The sequence below is a fragment of the Carettochelys insculpta genome, chromosome 10 (genome assembly GCF_033958435.1).
Source record: "Carettochelys insculpta isolate YL-2023 chromosome 10, ASM3395843v1, whole genome shotgun sequence".
NCBI classification, from domain to species: Eukaryota; Metazoa; Chordata; order Testudines; family Carettochelyidae; genus Carettochelys; species Carettochelys insculpta.
The window spans coordinates 34,426,482-34,447,751 of NC_134146.1; the positions used below are offsets into that span (position 1 = coordinate 34,426,482).

The 21,270-nt window shown below is 38.5% G+C and overlaps 1 protein-coding gene across 3 annotated transcripts in view; it reads right to left on the reverse strand.

The window, feature by feature from the left end:
- Nucleotides 1–21,270, reverse strand: part of SI (sucrase-isomaltase) — a 262,662-nt gene that overhangs the window by 147,490 nt on the left and 93,902 nt on the right. For all 3 annotated transcript variants that reach the window (XM_075003677.1, XM_075003678.1, XM_075003679.1), the window contains 10 exons: nucleotides 16,318–16,451; nucleotides 15,692–15,726; nucleotides 15,485–15,601; nucleotides 11,396–11,544; nucleotides 9,053–9,134; nucleotides 8,904–8,960; nucleotides 7,713–7,837; nucleotides 7,158–7,246; nucleotides 6,094–6,143; nucleotides 1,141–1,311 (listed from right to left, as the gene is read on the reverse strand). In XM_075003677.1, coding sequence (XP_074859778.1) covers nucleotides 1,141–1,311; nucleotides 6,094–6,143; nucleotides 7,158–7,246; nucleotides 7,713–7,837; nucleotides 8,904–8,960; nucleotides 9,053–9,134; nucleotides 11,396–11,544; nucleotides 15,485–15,601; nucleotides 15,692–15,726; nucleotides 16,318–16,451 — 1,009 coding nt within the window. The remainder of the gene's footprint in view (nucleotides 1–1,140; nucleotides 1,312–6,093; nucleotides 6,144–7,157; nucleotides 7,247–7,712; nucleotides 7,838–8,903; nucleotides 8,961–9,052; nucleotides 9,135–11,395; nucleotides 11,545–15,484; nucleotides 15,602–15,691; nucleotides 15,727–16,317; nucleotides 16,452–21,270) is intronic.

Here is a 21,270-nt window from a genome sequence, read left to right on the forward strand (position 1 = left end):
CAGGTTTGAATTCCAAACTGTGGGCTTCCCAGGGACTCTGTAAAGACCAGGATTCTTCTCTCTTTTTAAAACCAAGCATGCATTCTGATTTCACCTCTGCCCAGGAATTCCTGCTTTCCCATTCAAGAAATGTTGGCACAGCTAAATACAATAAGAGTTTTTTGTATGTTTTGGGCACAAGGCACAAAGACGTGGGATTTCAAAAAGGTGACTTCTTCGTAGAAAGGACTAGCAATATGCTGGCGGTGGGAATTAACTTGCATTTCTCCACCAGAAGAGTGGCAACCCTAAAAAGCTATAAGAAGCTATAAGAAGTTACAATTATATGTCAAAGGCAGTCCAAGGGAATGTATCTTGAAGACCACCTTAATAATATGGATTTGTTCCAATTACATTTAGGACTGCATACTTTGTTATTTAAAGTTAATACTGACTTCTTATACACATTTATACATATGGAAAGGGTCACAGGAGAGATTTGTTAGTCCTGGGAAATCTTTATATTTTATGAAACACTAAAAAGTGTGTTGGATATTTCACACAACATGCTGAGTGAAATTATGCTCCAATAACTGCATTGCAAGTTTTCCCAATAGCTTTAGGGGACCTAGGTTTTAACCCATAGAGGTAGGATCTTTGTCCTGAAGTGCACATTGCTTCTATTTGACAAAAACACAACAAACATCAATTATACCTAGGTACGGACAGGGGGAGATGGAGAAAACGGGTGGTAAGAACAGAATCATCCAACTTTTCAGTATTTCTTAGAGATGTTATTTTCCCTCAATTCTTTTAGGGCTTAAACTAGCTTTTAGCAGGGTTGGAAAAATCAACCACTTAGAACTGGGAATTTCTGAACCTGAAGGGTTTTACTTCAGCAATAACTTGGCCACACTGCACGCTGGTTCTGTCATCTTTTCTTTTTCACCTTGTCAAATTGAAACCTTGCTTGACTACATTACGTGTTATTTACTAATCATCATACGACAGTTCCAGGTTATTTGACTCTCAATGAAAATATTTCATTATTAAAAACTATAGGGTTTAATAGCGCAGCCAAAATCTGATTCAATGCCAAGTTTCAGGAGGAAAGGTTACACACAATAAATACCCTTTAATACCCTTAAATTAGCTCCTTACCTGTTTTGTACCATTATAGCTGATACTATGGAGGGATGGAATTGTCACACCATTTTGTTTTACTGTAACAGCTGAAGGTACTGAAGGAACTCCTAAGACCTCAAGTTCACTGAATTTTAAATTGTTTGGATCAGTATATCCATTGTGCAAAACATTAATCTCTAAAACATTCTGAAAAAACAACAAAATATATTAGATTCAAGTTGTCCTAACTTATTAGCAAATTGACTTTTAGATGTGAGAGTGTTTGACAGTATGATCATTTAATGCTGATAATTAGATGAACACATCCAGTTCCTTCTTTCCAGACTCACTCACTTGTTTCTTATATTGGATGGCTCTGGAGCAGGAACTTTTATGGAATATACATAGGCATCCAACTGCAGCTTCTCTAGTTAGGCCTGCAGGTGTAGGGGAACAGCCAAAGGAGCTTTTTGCCCTTCTCTGCTGTACAAGCACAGAGGTCAGCCACAACTGTAATTGTCCCTTAATTGTAGGCTGCCCTCTGCTAGGGATTCCTATTGAAACACCAACTCAAAAGAAGCTTGGGACCAGCAGGGCCTGGGACGCTCCCTTCCTTCTCAGCCACCAAAAGGCGTGAGAAATAGATGGCACGCCATTATGAAACAGAAAGCAGTAAATGCACCAGAATACATTCCACAATGCTGTCAGCTCCTCTGCTGAGTCAGAGTATGGCCATGCATCTCATACCAGTAAGGTGCATATAGTGGAGCTAGAGGTGTAATTTCGAAGCTGGATAAATGCCTGACCCAACCTTTGATTGAGCTAGCATGCTCAAAGTAACAGAGCTGCTGCTGCATGAGAACAGGATTGGCCACCTGTTGCAAGTGCTGTCCTGTATGAAACCTAGCTATGTATTCAGAGCAGCCAGCCTATCCCAGCCTATCCCCAAGCAGCTACAACTAACACAGCTCTCTTGAGTGCACTGACATAGTCAGAGCTAGCACAGATGTGTCTACTCGGGCTGGCAATGATACCTCCAGCTCCAGTGTAGAAATGCCTTTACTGCAGCCTGTAATAACAGGTAAAATCAAGACCTATGGGTGTGGATGGAGGAATGGAAGTTCAGTTTCCTGATGTTCTTTATTAATTTAATATAATTATGAATCTGTTTGCTTCCATTTTGTTTCCTTCCAAAGAGGAAAAAGGATTCAATGAAGCTTGGTCTACACTAGACCTTACAGTTGACTGCAGATACACAATTCTAGCTATGGTATTTGCATAGCTAGAATCAATGTATTCTGCAGTTGACTGTAAGGTCACTTTTCACTGACGGATGTCAATGGTAGCATTTCTCCCACTGACCCCCCCCCCACACACACTTCTTTGCAACAGAGAGTAGTACAGAAGTCAACTGGCAACACCAGAGACACCAATTTCACACATCTTTACCAGATGTGCGGAATAGAACTCCAGAAGCGGCCACTCTCCCAGTAAGTATCGACAAGCCCTAACGGTCATAGTCTGAGACATATGAAATTTAGTAACAGAGAGTAAGCCGTGCTAGTCTAGATACTATCAAAACAAAAAGCAGTCAAGTAGCACTTTAAAGACTAGCAAAATAGTTTATTAGGTGAGCTTTCGTGGGACAGACCCACTTCTTCAGACCATAGCCAGACCAGAACAGACTCAATATTTAAGACACAGAGAACCAAAAACAGTAAGCAAGGAGGACAAATCAGAAAAAGATAATCAAGGTGAGCAAATCAGAGAGAGTGGAGGGGTCGGGAGGAAGATCAAGAATTAGATTGAGTTAATTGTGCAGACAAGCCCCTATTTAGGTTCACTTCCTGCTCTTCCTTGGGACAGCTGTCTGGAAATAGCTCATTAAATGCTAAAATCCTCATTCAGTATTCATGCAGTATGTAATCTGCCAAAATTCTTGTTGAAATCACTGGGCCAAGTCAGGGGCTGTAATCCTAAATGGATGTAGAACTCCATTGTCTGAGTGGGAGTGTTTACAGCTCATTATTCCTGCTCCCCTGCAAGCCAGTGCAGAGGGGGTTTGAACATGTAATTACACTTCCTCTCTCCACCACATATGGGTTGAATTGTGCCTCAAAAGGTGCTAGAAAGGAGATTATATGAGGCAAGCATCCGTAAATCATCCTCCCTCTCCCCGGTACACACTGGCTGCATCTACACTAGCAAGTTTCTTTTGGAAGATTTTTTTGGAAGAAGGGGGCTCTTTCGAAAGATCCAGCGGAGTGCCCACACACAAAAAGCATTCTTGCGAAAGCAAATCGAAAGACCGGAGCACTACTTTGAAAATCACTCTTCCTTTCCCATTTCAGAAAGAGCGACCCCTTTCAAAAGGCAGCATGTGTGGATGCTCCACAGGCCCTTTTTTCCCCCACAAAAGAGCAGTCCTCATAGGGCCTGATTTTGTGATCCCAAGCCTGTTCTTTCAGACAAGCAGGGGCAATATGGACGCTCTCTTCTGAAAGAGCTGATCACTGTTTTGACACGCTTTTTTGTACGTGGATGCACTCCTTCAAAAGAGATCTTCCGGAAGGGCTTCTTTTGAAAGAACTCTGTCGTGTAGATGTAGCCACTATGAACAACCACAATGAACAAAAATGAGTGCATGCATTTTAGGGCAGGAATATCACCTGAAGCCACCTGGAGTTTTTTTTTTTTTAAAAAGTGACTATATTTCAAGTTGGCAGAGTTCCTTTCTAACAGATGTTCCTTTTCTCCACATCTCAGGGAACATATAGATAGCTGTGTGATTAACGGCATGCTGCTTTTAATATGCATAAGATGATGAGCTGTAACGTACTCATTTAAATAGGGAGGTAAAGTGACAGTGAAAGTGCAGCTGACAAAATGACACTATTAGCCTCATGTTATTTTGATTTCTGCATATATAAATGTTTAAATCATACAAATAAATTTTAAGAAATATAGTTTCACTGTCAGAAACTGGGTATTTAAAATACCACAATGCTTCTCAAATATGTATTTATTAAGTTCATTCCTATCAAATATAGCAAGTTAAAGGCAATTATGCACAAATGCAATACAACAGCTTACCTCACTCCCTTTTCTAACCCCTCCCTCTGAAAACCACAGGTTTTCAGAACTGGGATTTTGATACAGCTCTCTGTAGAGTAAGACTAGCTGTGAAATTAGGAACCATGATCTGGGGTTTGATAATGAACCCTTCTTTCTCTGAGAAAGTTTGAGTGTAATCACATCTGCTGTTCTGGTTTGAACCCATCTATCAAGGTAGATGATATAACACCTAAAGTTAAGGAAATTACCTGCAGTTTACATTTGAGTCTGCTGAAAACTAATTTATCAACACCAGTCCTAGCATTAGAAGCAATTAAGAAAGGGATAGATAATAAAAAAGTAACTATCATGCCATTGTGTAAATCCACGGTACGCTCACACCTTGAACACTGAGTGCTATTGTGGTGGCCCAGTCTCAAACAAAGATGTACTGGAATTGGAAAAAGGTATAGAGATGGGCAACAAAAAGGATGATGGGCATGGCATAGCTTGTAGAAGATGAGGGATAACAAAAGACTTGGGTGTGTTCTGCTTGAAAAAGACATAACAAAAGGTGGGTGGTAATGGGGAGGCTGAAATATGACAGATCTATAAAATCACGAACAGGGTGGACACAGCTGTCCTTACCCATACGTAGAATACGCAGTTGTGTTAGGGTACCCAAGAATTTAGGGAACCACTGGGTCCTAAAGCCCACCCATCAACCTTTTCCTATCCCTGTTCTGTGGCTCTGCTTCCTCCGGAGAGTATCTAGGTAACTTAGAAGTGAAAAAAATCTTTCAGACCTATTAGCAGAACCTGTGAAAAAGCCATTTGCCAAACCTTGCCAGTTTTGGAATTTACTGTGTTAGTCTACATAACCTTCATTTTTAAAATTATTTTAAAAACATTTCATGAGTGTATTGCTGAAGATTACAAAATCAGATCTCTAAAAAACAGTCATCTACATGGGCTGCCATCGGGCAAAGGGGCATCAGTTTAAGAACACTGCATAAGGCCCCATAAATCCTAAGGGCACCCTTGGGTATGGAGAAAGTTGGCTGGCCTGCCTTGAATTACAAATCCTTAAAGTGGATGTCCAGAGATGGATGTCTCAATCATTGCCATGCCACTTTCACTCCCTCTGACACACCTGGCATTAGCCATTGTCAAAAGACAGGCTACTGAGCTAGATGGTTTGACCCTGTAGGGCTGATCTTATATTCTTGTTCCCTAACCCAGGGGTGCGCAAAGTAGGGGATATGTAGAGCAACGAAGGGTCCTGTGGCACCTTATAGACTAACAGAAAAGTTTAGAGCATGAGCTTTCGTGAGTTAACTCACTTCTTCAGATGCTGGTCCTGGAAATCTGCAAGGCCAGGTATAAATAGGCCAGAGCAAGGCTGGGGATAACGAGGTTAGCTCAGTGGCATGAAATTTCATAAATGGGGCCAGCATGATCACCTGCTGGGTCTTGGACTCATCCATCTCATTAAAAATGTTGAAATATGTTCCTGTTCTTATGTTTGTGTATTCACATTTATATACCGGTTAATAAGGTTTTTACATTCTACATACTTATTTTCTTACACATGCTGAAATAGGGTTCTTCTTTTTATATGAACATAACCAAAATTTCCATCAATTTGGATTACATTACACAGGTTGTTGGGGGCCTGCTAATTGCAGGGATGAAAAGTTTGCTCACCCATGTCCTGCCATAACTGATTTCTTAAATTGAAGTTCATAGAGCCCCTGAAGCTACTAAGAATACAGATAATGAGTGGCTCTATAGCGAAAAGTCTGTCTGAAGGCAGAGCATTTATTTTTTTTAAATAATAAACTTATAATGTTATAGCTGCGAGTCTATCAGTAACTATTAGAAGGTTTTAGTGGGCTGGACAGCGAATAGTAACAGCTTTTTAACAATACCTACCTGAGTTGCATTAAATGTTTCTAGCAGATAAGCACCCCTTTCATATGCATCTGTAATGAGAAAGCAGGGTAAAATGTATCCCACTATAATTTCATTTTGGTGACTATTCATGATAATTTCTTAAAATTAATTCTAAATACAATTTTTGTGTTAATCTATAGCACATACCAGTGAAATCATGCCACCTTTTCCATAGCAAACACACTTAGCCAGAGCCCTTCATGGAAATGTAAGTGAAAACAAAAAGGCTAAAAGTTTTCTGTTTGTAAATATTCAAAATCTTAACAACAAAAGAATAAAAAGTGGTATAAATGTTCAAAACCTGGTTTGATTATTTTTAATTATCAGTTATGCCAAATGTAATGGAATTTATGTGTTTTATTCTGTCCTAGGCTACATATGGGGGCATCATAATTAGCAGTAAGGTCCAAGGGTAGATTGAGACTGGATTAAGTACCTTCGCAATTCTGCAGAATTCAATGAACTAGTCATAACAGTCTCAGAGACATGCATGACCTTGACGTTCTTCTAAGTGCTGGATAATGTAGCTTTTACTGCACTATAGGTTTAACTTGATTTTTTCATTTTTCAAGCATTGTTCTTTAGAGCTTTCCGGCTGAAGGCCCTCATCTTCAAATGTATTGCATATATATTGGAGGGACCCTTGTGCTTTTAGGGAGTTTCCTGAATTTAGTGGGGCTCCAGGCAGATTCAGGTATTCATATATGTATGGTAAACAGAACAGCATTTTCAGGATCTTACAAAATTTTTATGGCCAAGATCCTGCAAACAAACATAGGTGCATTTACTTCCAAGTACAGTCCCACTGAATGCAACAGTACTATGCACATGTGTAAGTGTTTCCAGATGTGGAGCATATGCTGAAATACAGCTAACTGTTTGCACATCAAGTACTTTTTATATAAAAATTATAGTTTATACATTCAAAACTAGAAAGTGTAGAAAGCAGAAGCACCAAGAAGGGGAAAAAAGTTATGCAGCTTAGGAAACTTTACATTTGATGTAACTAAATCATCTCACTTCAATTTACTATTGAAACTTACCAATGCTGTTTCCATCATCCCAGTATAGCTGTCCCTGAGCAATCCCATTATCATCTAAAGCAAGAGTAAGTCCCATGGAGTTTTGTCGGCTACCAAAAAAAAAAAAAAAAAATTCACCAAAAACTATTTGTTTCCTCAGTCATTACCTGTGCTTTTTTTTTTTTTTAAAAGAGCAGTCTTGTAGTACGTCAAAGACTAACAATTTTATTTATTTGAAAATGAGCTTTCGTAAGAGCTACAGGACTGCTTTGTTTTTGTTTTTTTGTTTTTTTTTGTAAAGCTACAGAGTAACCTGGCTACCCCTCTGAGACTATAACCACTTAAGTTATATATGAACACCCTTTGACCAAACTGGCACTGTCCCTTTCCCTCTATTTTTCTCATTTTCATCAACCATATAATAAATCATATTTATTGTATGTCTCGCCCTGCAGTCTGTCCTCTGGTCCATTTTAAATGGTTCTTCAACAGTCCAAACCACTAAGCAGCTTTCAAGGAGCTAACATTAAAAATAAAAGAAACCAGTTTTAACTTTCCCAATTAATTTCCTAGTACCTGTAAAAGGTATTATTAGCAGGATACTGCCATGGGATGATGTAACCTCCACGGATATGAAGGTTGATATGCTCAAGAGGAGCTGAAAGATTGACAAACTGTCCCCTGAACACAATATTTTCATCCTGTAAATAAAAATAATTAATTTCAACTGTCTTACTTCTGAATTCATACCAATGTAAATGAACAAGGAATGAGAGCCTAAATATGTTAATTATTTTTGTTACAGAAATATTGATTTAAATGCATACACAGAGCTGTCATTTTCGTCTTCTTCAAAATATGAAATCAAAATCTGGGGGAAAAAAACAAACAGACTGCAGCTACAACAAAGTGGGACACAGAATAAGGGGCAAAATCACAAAGTAATTATAATTCCGGTGGGTTTTTTGCTATCCTCTCCTCGTTCACCGGGCTCTTCTCTGCTTCTGATGAAGGCAGATTCAGCTAAAGCTGCCCAACTTCTGTTATCTTCCCAAAGACATTAGACAGAATTATTTCAGGGATTAAAAATCCACAGATGCATTTCGGGACTAAAGGTGTTTAAGAATGTAACATGTTTGAAAATCACACACACATGACCATTTAGTTCACTCATAAGTAGGGGCTGGGTGAACAATTTGCAACAGAGGTTAAGTTACACTAAGCTAACACACCATAACAGTATCAATTTATTGTCCAGGTTTGCCAACCTGGATGAATAGTTTCGAAGAATCTGACAGAAGAATTCAGGTCAGACGAGAGATTCCTAAATCCACGCACAAATTCCTTTATCTCTCCACAGAGGAACCAGGTAGCTTGTAATCCCCTCTAGCTTGAGATCTTCAGGGACAGCTGGACATGCCAAGTACACTCAAATCCTACTGATGTTCCCAGGGGCTCACTGAACTCAAGCCAAGGTCTAGAGCTTCATTTACAAAATGGTACTATTTCCCAACAAAATTGTGATTTTCAAGCCCATACCCTCTCATCCACCTTTCTTCCATTTAAATCTCTCAACTTCTTGTACTACTTAAGTCTTTAAAAAATATTCTGGCTATAATTTCCATGAAAAACGTATGATAAAAATGTAGTGTAAAGTTCTCTTTAACATACAAAGTGAAGAATTCCACCACAGCCATTGGCAGACTATGCTTCTAGTAATTCTTTCTCCTCGCTATAAGGTCCATAGAAAACATTTATATTACTTACTGTGTAGTAGTCATACCAGCTTGCATTGGGTATATAAGCCAACACTGATGTATCATTCTGGAATTGAACCATACACGTTATGTTCTTTAAAGCAAAAAGGAAAGTATTTTAAAGTATTCTCATATAGAATTATATAGATAAACACGTACCTTTAAAACAGGGCTAATGAGCAGTGCAGGTCCCCACAAAAATTGTGTGTATACATCCCATGTTGTTTTGTCTTCCACAAACCTTAGAGCAACAAAATCATTACCATGCATCTGATATCAATCTAAAAGGGTTTCCTTCTAAAGCACACTATGTCATTAAAATTTTTATCTACCCCAGAGATGCATAACAACTTCATTTATGTTACTTCTTTTAATTACTCAAACTATTAAAACAGGGCCAATGTTAAACTTTCTCCTTCCTGTAACATAATTCATGTATCTCATAGGCTTACAGAGAGATTCTTAAATGAAAGGCATTATAGAAATGTAATAAAGATCTTGCTTATTTACCTTTTATTCAGTTTAGGTCATGAAACTAGAAATGAATGTTTTAATTGATGTCCTGTAGAAATGGTAAAAAAGACTAATAAGATTTAGATCAATTTGTAATGTAAACTCAAACTGCGTCCAAGATATTCAGAGGTTAAAAATATTTGGGTGACCTTTGATGACTATAACTCCGCTGAGTAACTCATTGACATGAGTGGGTCTATTTACGTAAGCAGCTGTACAACAATGGGAGAAAGGGATTCTCAGTCCGGTCCTAAGATAATTACATGAATTGTGTTACTGTGTAAGGGCCTAAAAATGTAACTGACTAGACACATAACCTTTTAGCACATAAATAGCTCACTGAAGGTCATGAGTTACTGAACTCAGTTATAGTCAAAGGGAATAACATGGTCACAGGAAGCCCTAATGTTTTTTTAAAGCTTTAAAAAAAATGGGGTGCAGTTTGAGTTTACATTACAAACTGACCTAAATCTTATTGCTATTCATTCAAATTTACTATCTTTACAGGACATTAATCAAAACATACATTTACCTTTCAGTAAAAAAGAGTAAGATCTACCCAAAACTCTAAATTTACTCACATCTGAAAACTCAAGGGAAGTGCTACACTTGAACCATAATCGAACTGCAATAGTTACATAATTTGTGTCCCTTTGTTCATAACTGCTAAATGGGTGAATCTGGAAAAAATATTTTTAGCTGGATTGCACCCTTCAGAGCACAGCAGCAACACCCCCAGAAATACGTCCAGGAGATAGCATACTTTAGGAAGGAAATTCTGGAGCTGAATAGTTAAGTCAATCACCATTTACAGTAATGTAAAGGTTGTGTGTCTGACGATTCATATTAATTATCGTTACTAAAGGGTTAAAAAAATCAGCAATAAAAATCAAATGGTATTAATGTATACAGAGTCCAAAGGATGTATATATTACAAATAAGACATCTGTACCATATTATAACATCTATTAACTGTTTATAAACTAGCAAGAAATTAAAACAATATAAAGACATGATCTTTATTATTTCAAGGTTTCTTATATTTTACTCTGTTGTGTTTTCAGATTACCACTATCTTGAGATACCTTAAAGGATCCAGATTTTCCGAAAGGGCAGAGCACCCACCCTTTGTAAATCAGGCATTTTTAAGGTTTCACTAGACAAGCATCCAAAAATTGAGGCACTCAACATTACAAACCATTTGAAAAATCTAAAAGATTTCTGAGTCAGATTCCTTCCTTAAATCTGCACAACAGTTCACTGAAAAAAGATTACAAAGATTTAACTGTAGCAGAATTCTCCATATTTATTTTGTTTATTTTGTCCCTGGCTCTTTTTACAGTATTCACTTTCTAATGCTGTGTGTGTTCATCCTCTAAAGCAGACAGAAACCCCATTTTCTCAGCAAAGATTGTCCCCTAAAATTGAGACACACATTACACAGATACAAATGTAGAGTTTTTGCAGAGTGCCAGATAAGTTCTTGCCTGAATTAAGACGACAGGATTTGAAATAAGAGAGCCCATGAGAAGTAAAGCAATGTGAAAGGTATTAAAAGTGGTAGGGAGAAGTGTAAAAGAGGACTTCACCAGCATCTTAAGTGAGGTAGCACCTAGTTTTGAGATGCATGAAGAGACAGGAAATTACTATACAAGTAGCAGGAAGAGGACTAGATAACTGTCAATGAGATAAGAGCCCAGGGAGGGTTGTAAAAACAAGAAATAATTTTGGAAATGGACCAATCCTATGAGTTGTTGCTGCCTTCAATAGAAATAGAGGGGGAATTCAGCAACTTCAAGCTACTGCTAAAGACAATGGGTTTATGTGTCACAGGGAAGCCCTCCAGCAAAAACAATATTTGGAATCAAATATCCCTTCATAATAAGCATTCTTGTGAAAAGAGCTAAAGAGATAAAATTTGAGATAATTTCATGAATGTAAGTTAAAAAACCAAATTGTCTTCAAACTGATTAAACTCTTCTTACTTACTCATGGAGGACAGGACGCACGACAGTGCTACCATGTGCATGGGCTTCATACATTAAGGTGTACAGATAGGGTAACAGTGTGTATCTTGTATTGAGCACATTTCTGGAAATATTTTCAAATCTTTCATCAAAGGCAACAGGGTCTTGCCTCTAAAAATGGAAAAAAAAAACTTACTCAAACTGCAGATTCTCTTTCCTACCTACCCCTTTCACCTGTCTACCTTATTTTTGACTATTTGTGCAGTTAGTTATAGAAGAGCATTATGGACCTGATCCTCCAAGGTATGATAGATTTTCCTGAAAACCCTAAATAATGAATGCCTGACAACCTGATTTGCACTATTCAAGTTCCTTTTTACATGTGTCTGCATTGAGGGGGAAAGAAAATTTTTCAGCTCCCAGTTGGAAAATTTGAACCCCAGATGCTGGAAGTAACTGCAGTGACATTCACAAGATAGTGAAAGAAACCAATGTCATGAGATTTTATTATACTTAAATTATAATTATTGTAACATCTAGTTATATCTCTATTGATTCATATCCAGCTTTTGCATCAAAACCATAATTATGACTAAAATTATCCATTGCACAATCACAATGATATTGGTAGTATTTTTATTGTGGCAGAGTCTCAGACAATGGCTATATTTTTTGATTCTGTGAATATTTCCATTTTCAAACTTGTTTTGGGAGCTGTAAAATACCTGTTAATAATTTACTAGAAACTTAACACTTGGTTGAAAAGTTTTTTTTTTGCCAAGGATTACTATTAATGATTTTTCAAGAACCTTACATTTTGCAGATATTTCCCTGATTTAAACCTAAGGAATTGTTTTTTAAATTGAAATGTTAAAATGGTTTCAGGTACTTGGTAATATTTACATATGGATCAATATGTGTAATTTCTAGTTTATATTACACAGATTGAACCTCTCGTCTGGCACCCCTGAGACCAGACCAGTGGAAAATGAAAGAATTTGCTGGACCATGGGAGGTTAATATTGCCTAGCATGTTACCAATGCTTCCACTGCTTACTGGGCTCTTAGAAAACATTAAGGGGCCATTTAGAGATAAAACACAGAACACTGAGAACCAGGAGCTGTCAGCAATTTCATAGAACCACAGAAAACTTGGCCTTATCCATTATAAGTGGTCATCCTGCTAACTAGAATCATTTCAGATTATGGATGTTGTCAGATGAGTGTGCCGGACTCGAGACGTTCAGCCTGTACCTATACTGTAAATTCCTATCATCTGCATAGTAGTAGCATCAATAACTAAATAACTGAATCAAAGTCCACATAAGGAACTACTCCTAGACGAAGATCTTTCTAGGCCTATGTAATATATACTCATTCTGCCACAACTGCAGTTCTTCTCTCTCCTAAGCACAAAGTGACGTTAAATAACAGTAGGGCCACGTCTACACTAGCCAAAAACTTCGAAATGGCCATGCAAATGGCCATTTTGAAGTTTACTAATGAAGCGCTGAAATACATATTCAGCACCTCATCAGCATGCGGGCGGCCGTGGCACTTCGAAATTGACGCGGCTCGCCGCCGCGCAACTTGTCCAGACGGGGCTCCTTTTTGAAAGGACCCCGCCTACTTCGAAGTCCCCTTATTCCTATCTGCTCATAGGAATAAGGGGACTTTGAAGTAGCCAGGGTCCTTTCAAAAAGGAGCCCCGTCTGGACAAGCCGCGTCAATTTCAAAGTGCCATGGCCGCCCACATGCTAATGAGGCGCTGAATATGTATTTCAGCTCTTCATTAGTAAACTTCAAAATGGCCATTTCCATGGCCATTTCGAAGTTTTTGGCTAGTGTAGACGTAGCCTAGGTGTCACTATGGGTCCCAACTAGAGGAACTTAGAAGGAAGGCTTGAAAAACTTAGTGTGGGGGCAAAAAGGGGCAGTTTAATACAAACTTTCCTGAACATATGACATATTATGTTGTCCATAATTTATTATCCTCCTTTTCTGCAGGGCAGCACTCAGGACTTTCAAAAAGTAAAAAGAGCACTAATGAATGGTGTCAGGGAGCACTTTCAATCTTCATTAAATGGACTGCACAATAACTCGACAAATGGGTAAGAATGGAAGCAACATGATAACCCTGAATCTGTATTTTAAAGGCTTTAAAAGGCCTATTGAAAGGTGTGCTGCTGCAAGATAAAGCACACTGCTCTTAAAAAGGATACTTTAATCCATTACATATATGCCATATAAATAGCTCGACTCGGCTAGACCTGCAGCTCTAACTAGAACATGAGTACTGTTTCTATTTTTCGTTTCCCCAGTTATCTTGTTTTACAGCTTTCAACAATACACATTTCTTACATCATTTTTTAATTCTTTAATGAAATACAATAGCTGATGGATGCAGACTATGGAAAATAAAATAAATCTGTACATTCTTGCTACAATCTTATTAAACTAGTCTATTTTCTGATTTGTCCTCTAATTGTAAACTACAAAGGGATGAGAATATGAAGGTCATTCATACTGAATTAAGTGTACTTCGGAAGGGAAAAAAACAAACAAACATAACAAGAACCTTACTTGAGCACGGTAAGTGTAGGTATTTTTCTAACAAGATGCAAGTAAAAATATATACAAGCTTGTATCTGTCCTAGAATATGCTGGTTCCCATTCTCATAACTTGCAATGCAGGCCCATTAATGTTGTAAAACCTGAAGTGGGGAAGGGCACTGATGCACACCAGACACCCATAGATGCAACCCTTGGCAGCAGGATGAAGCATGACTAGGGAGACACGATGGCCATACTCACTGTGCAGTTTTGCCAGGGTATCTCCAAAGGAAACAGTTTAAAGCTATCCTTCCTCGGCCAGTCCCTCATGTCAACACCTCATAGCAACCCTGAGGTTCAGTCATTCCATGAGCACAGTAGCAGCAGCTGACACATGAGACTACTATTCATAATGCTCTGCTATGCCAGTCAGTCTGTTGTAATTAAGAGTGTCTTGCTGTATCTTCACAGCAATGTCCCAGTATAGCTAATATTAAACACTAATGTTCTAAATGCCACAATCCCTGGGTTTTGAAGTGTCAGTGCTGAGTGGGAGAAAACCAGCAAAACATTAAGTAATGTAATTAATGGAAAAAATCTTCCAGGACCACCTGAAAGCAAAGTCATGAATACAGGGTGCCAGAACCAGTCTGCAAAACATGAATTTCCAAAAGGGTTATGTTCAAATAGACTGTTTTTTCCAGTTGAATCTTGTTGCAAGTTGCACCCAAAATATGGGTTTAACAGCTTCAGGAATGGTCACAGGATTTTACAGGAACCAGAAGTAGAGCAAGAGGCCATACTAGAGGATACAAGGGTAAAAGGGACTACTGAGGGAGGGAAGGGCTGGAACAAGTTTTATATAAAGGGGAGGGGAGGGTCCTGAGAGCCATTGGACCAAGCGGGTCTTTGCCCATGAAAGCTTATGCTCCAAAGTATCTGTTAGTCTATAAGGTGCCACAGGACTTTTAGTTGTACCAAACTGTAAACCCTTCTATATAATGGAAACCATTTCAAGTCAGGGGATGTTGCAGTACACTCCTGCCCCCCAACTCTAGTTCCAGCACCCATGGGGACTACCGTGATCATGCATTCTGCCCTCCTATGGAACTCAGATCACAGAACTTCCTTTGCACTAGATCATCTCTTTTGGGTGTGGGAAATCTAATCTTGATTTACAAACTGTCTGTGAGAGAGAATCCATCCTGCAACTGAGTAAATTGCTCCAGTGGTTAATTACATTCATTGTTTAAAAAGTGCATGCTGTTATTTCCTGTTTGAATGTGCCTGTTTTCAGCTTCGCAGATCACACATGAAAATGAAATGCACTAGCAAAAAGAATCTGAATGCTAACATTAGCTAGAATCACCCCTCCCCTAGTGAGTTAATAATGACGAAAGTATTTACAAACTAACATTCCCTTCACTATGTGCCCTTTCTACTTTTTATCTGTTCTTTTCAGATGGTGTACTTTTCAGGTTTGGAACTGTTCATGTCTTACATAAGCCTTAGCACATTACTGACATATCATAAATAATAAATATCATTTATGACCGACCTTTGAACCTTTACCATTATGATTTCTGGAAAATGGGTAAAATGCTCCCAGCTGCATCCAACGGACACACATATAATATTCTGCATCATTGAAGAAGCCACATATATCTGCTCCAGTCTGAAAGTTTTAAAACAGTGAATGTGAATGCTATAGATTATTGCAGTTAGCTAACAGCGTTTTAAACATACCATGACAGCATCAACTTACATAGGATATTCCAAAGAGACTAAATTCCATCATACCTGCAAGAGAAGGAAGGCAACTTCATTGACTGCTATTTTCTTTGATATTCTAAAAGCCACCTGCAGCTGCACTCATTTAGCAGAAATGAAAGACAATAAATACATTTCTACAGTTTTTCTAATACACTGTTCTTTTCCCCCTGGTAGGGTATTACCGGCAGCTGACTCTGTAGAAGCAGATGGAGGCAGATCAAAAGGTAAGGTGTGGGGGTGGTGGATAGAGGAAAGAGAGAATCGCTGGGACCAGGGATCAACAGGAAAAGGCTAAAAGTGATGAATGGGCATTTTGCAGAAGAAAGGAAAGTTGACTTTAGTGGAAGTTGGGAACATCCAACAATGCCCAGGAGGAATCCCAATGTCTATTTTGTAAGCACATCTGTTCTAAAAAGGTGCTTAGATGCCATTAAGAGAAGGTTAAAAAAAAAGCAAGCAATTAAAACACAAATGCTGATTTTGCTAAACTGGATAGCTTGTATTACCTACAATTAAATTTCTTCTGATCTAAGCCTACTAAAGTAGGCAAGACACAAGTGCACAAAATATGTTACTGCATAGGATCAATTGACTGTAAATCCTATTGCTTCCACATACCAATTATAGATTTATAAAGTTGATTCCAAGCTGCAGTGTTATCGCCAAGCCAGTGTCCAGCCCATTTTCCGCTAGAGGGATATGTGGAGCGAGTGATGATAATTCCACGTTCCTTGGTGACATTCTGTAAAGCACTGACATTAAAAAGGACCATAAATTAGATGCAGAAGAAAATGTTCTAATAGAAGTCTTACATAAAGTTTCCTTTGAAAATAGAATATATTATATTTTAATATCTAAATTACAACTATGTAGTTACTGGTTTTATTATTAAAACTAAGACCTTATATTTTAATATCTAAATTACAACTATGTAGTTACTGGTTTTATTATTAAAACTAAGACCTTCATTAAAATTTTCAGAAGTTCTCAGGATTCACTTTTGCACTGGAATATACTAGGATTCAGAATGATGCACATGTACACATTTAACTACTGAAAATCAAGTGCAAATAAAGATGAGGTACAGTCAGGAATTTAAATGCCAAAAGAGAATTTCACATTAAAACCAGCTAGAATTCAGTAGAATTGGAGGGTAGAAAAAAATTGTAAATATCTTTAAAATTGAACACAAGATGATGTATGGCAGTGGTTCCCAAACTTCTCACTAATGCAGAAACCCAATCACCCTCCCAAACCCTTCACAGACCCTCATCAAACCCAATTTTAGTCACTACCTACATTTCATTAAATGAAAAAGTAAACCACAATACAGATTTTCAGGCAGCAATTAACATTATTGGAAAATACTTTATTTAAAAAGTAATAATTGATTGTAACTGTAATTTATTTAAAACTTATTTTCTATGATCATTTTTATTTATCTTTTTTTTTTCCATGAACCCCCTGCAATACCCAGGTCGGGGCACCACTTATGTATGGTTACTGTAGAAATACCAGTAACTTAATATCAGGCACACTGAAAACAATCATTAAAGGAAACTTTGGACATACACAGATAAATGCGGGAAAAGAGCAAGGTAGGGTGGAATTAAAAGCTTCTTCAAACTGATGTGTGCAGATCCTTTAAGACAGTTGTAAGAGACTATTATTAAGCTAAAACAAAGCTTATTAGAATACCTAGAACCTAGCACCATGGGCTGGGGATTCATAGGATGTCATCAATCCACTGGGGAGAAGGTACAGAGGTGGGTTAAAGACAGCCACCATGGACCCAGGGCCAAGGTGTACGGGGCTCACTGCTCTGCAACCCCTGAAGGGGTGCAGCCTCAGGCAGAAGGGGCAGGGCTGAGGGCAGTCAGCACAGAGCTACCCCCACCTCCCTCAGAGCCACATGGAGTGGTGTTTTGGTGGTCTGCAATCCCTGAAAGGGTAGAGCCTCAGGCAGAAGGTGCAGGGCTGAGGGCAGTCTGCACAGAGCTACCCCACAGCCCTCAGAGCCACATGGAGTGGTGTTTTGATGTGTTTCAGCCACCACTGCTACTGCAGTAGAAACAGCAGCAGCCAGGAGCACCAGGTCCCTCTGAAACTGGGGAACTGTGTAACTGCCTCCCTTCTGTCCCCAACATCGGTAGGTCTGGAGAAAACACAGAAACTAATAACTGAGAAGAACAGAAAGAAAGGCAGAGGTGAACAGCCAGAAAGCCAAACAGTCTGCAAGCACAATGTGACCCTGGAAAAGTAGAAGATGCTTTTGGGGTCTCTTGGCTAAAGAATAAGAAATTGCTCTTTGTTTTTGGTTCCTCCTGCATCTAGAAAAGTAGAAGTTCATACATACTTTAAATTAATGAGGTTTGCAGCAGGGAAATCTGGCAAAGACACCAATCACTGGAAGAGGCAGAGAAAACTGGTGGGCACATCCAGGATGGAGCATTCCCTGCTGCCAGTGACTGATAGATCTGGTTCTGCTTCCATATTGCAACCAGGCTGGATATACCCATTGTAATGGAGCTGCAGTCCTTAGCAAGCAAAACCGAGGATTTATTTTTTTCTTTTAAACTCAATGTATTAAAATCTACAGACACTGCCACAAGATATCACAGAGTCCAAGCAGCTGCAGTGTAAAGCACAGATGCATTAGGGCAAACCAATTAATAGCTGACAAGGTTAGGAAGACATTTCCTGGGGGGATTAGTTATTGCATAACTGTCCATTTTGAGGATTCCTCTGAAATTTCAGATATTGGCCTCTGTTCTGATGGCAGAGTAGATGGGTCACTGCTCTGACATCCTTGAATCATTCCTATGATTCTACATAACATTGTGAACAAAACACACATTATGAATCATTATGTACTAGTTTAAAAGCTATGCTGGTGATTGCTTTCTAATGCTACGTGCACAATAATAGCCTGAACAGCTGCTTCAATAAGGCAGTGTTTTTTTTTCTTTCTATAGGATTTACAGCTTTAGTGACATTATAATTACAGTAAAAACACACAAGTCACTTAAATTACCATAGTAATTAAACTAGACTAAAACACTGTGATTATTTCTACCAAGATAAACAGTAAGTTTTCTAGTATCTTCTATTTCTTTGTCATGTATTATCAAACACTTCCGTTCTCTGATTATATTGTATTTGTACTTGGAAATTGCACAGTGTTGTAAACAAAGAAAATATATGTCAAGAAAATGTTTTTATGGGACTACAAACATGCAAAGCAATTAAGATTAGATTGAACGTCCTTAGTATCATGTAAGACTGGCCCCCGTACACACCTGAACGTCAGTTATATGTGATGTAACAACCTAATTTAACCTGAAAGTCTATGACTGTAAAATGAAGGAGCTAGTCACTGACCTTTTTTAAAGTCTGCCTGAATGTCTAGTTAATACAGTTCTTTGGTAAATCATCATGGAGGTAATAAAAGACTACTTATTGTTTAACATTCTGAAAACAGGGTAGGGAAGACAAGTACTGTATAAAGCTGGTGTTTATGTTGAGGCTATGTGACTATGTAGATTATATGATTTCTGAATTTGCTCCTAGCCCGTTCTAGTTAATTGTAGTTTAAGCACAAGTAATCATGACTCTATCACTTATTATGTGCACACAGAATAAAGTGCAGACTACAACTATATCTTACTTAATGCTTTAATGTGATCATTTTCAGAAAGATATATATTACTGATTTCTAATATGAGTCAAATCAGTTGGGTGGGGGAGGAAGAAGTTAATCCAAAGATGGGACTTATAATTGGGAATAATTTAAGAACACTTTAGAAGATGCCTAAAAATCCCACTACTGAGGAATAAGGTTATGCTGTTTTGTTTTTTGTTTTGTTTTAAATTGTATAGAAAGTACATGAAAGAAGCTGTAAAAAAGAAAAAGGAAAAAAAAACAGGAATACATAATATGTGGAAGAAAGAAGCAGCATAATATTGAATATACATCAATATAAATGCAAATGCAAATAAAGATATTGAAGATATTGAAGTCAATAAGGATAGAAAAATTATAAGGGAAGCTAAGCAACACAAGGATAAATTTATAGCCAGCAGAGTTAACAATGATAAGGGTATTTAAAAATATATTAGGAACAAAAAGAACTCTGACAATAATATGAGTCATTATTAGATGGACATGCAGGCTGGAACTCTGCTCAAGCACCTTTGGGACTGAGTGGTCCTGAACGAGGGAGTTTACCAGACTGGGGAGGTCAATACCAGCCCCTCTGCTGTCAGACTCCAGGCGCTCCAGGCTCTGTCAGAAGACCCAGCTGGATACCCTTCTGGCTGCTGAGTCTTCTGAAAGCCTGGACCACTGGGCTCCCTACCCCTGATGCACTAGCCTGCCCTGCTCCTAGCCACTAAGCCAGCTCCACTGCTTATCTTATCCACCAGCGGCTGGGTTCCGTGCCCTGGCCATACTACATACTCTGACCACCAGACTCCCTGTCATTGGCCAGGCTTCGTACCTCCAGCCACCAGCTGGCTTACCACCCCTGGTGCCTGGGCAGTGCTGCCACCCCAGCAGTCATCAGGCTACCTATCTCCAGGCCACCATCCTTTCCGCCACAGTACTTGCAGTGCTGGGATCTCTGGTCCAGCAACATCCGTAGTCCTGCTGGATGTTGCCAGACCAGGGAGTCCCAAACTAGTGAGCTTCAACCTGTAGTAGAATTATCATCAGTAATGACAAAAAGTCAGAAATAGACAATAAATGCATCTATTCTGTATTTGGGGAAACAACAGAAGATATACTGTCAACATATGTTGGTATCTCTGGAAGATGGTAAACAGATGATTTAAAAATACCTAGTTTTAGTAGCAGCAGGTCCAGATCACTTGCATTCAAGAGTTCTAAAAAGAGATGGCTGAGGAGTTTACTGGACCACTATTACGGATTTCTAGTAGGCCTTAGAGAAGCTGGAAAGTTCCAGAAGACTAAAAGGAAGCAGCTAATATTAAAGAATAGACATGATGACCTGGGTAATCATATGACTGTGACCCTGATATCTGTCTCAGGTAAGATACTGAAGTGGCTGAACTAAAAAGACAGTAATGCAAATCAACACAGGTTTTTGAAAATAGAGCCTGTCAAACCAAAGTAACATTTACTATGGGATTAAAATTTCAGTTGATGGGGTAAGTCTTAATGTAATAGTCTTAGACTTCCATAAAGCATTTAACTTGGTACTGTATGACATTCTGACTACAAAACTAGAACAATAAAAAAAATTAACATACTACACATGAATGCATTAAAAACTGGCAAACTGATGGGTCTCAGAACATAACAGTCCACAAGGAATGATCATCAAGTATGTCTATTTACAGAGAAGTCCTGCATGGATTAGTTCTTGATCCTACCCTATTTAACATGTTTTTCAATGACCTGGGGCAAAACATGAAATCATCACTGATAACATTTGCAGCTAACTCAAGCACTGGGAAAGTAGTAACTAATGATGAGAAAAGGTCACCAACTTGGAGCTTACTAGATCGCATGATGATAAATTGGAAAGAGTTCAGACAAGAACAAGAGCC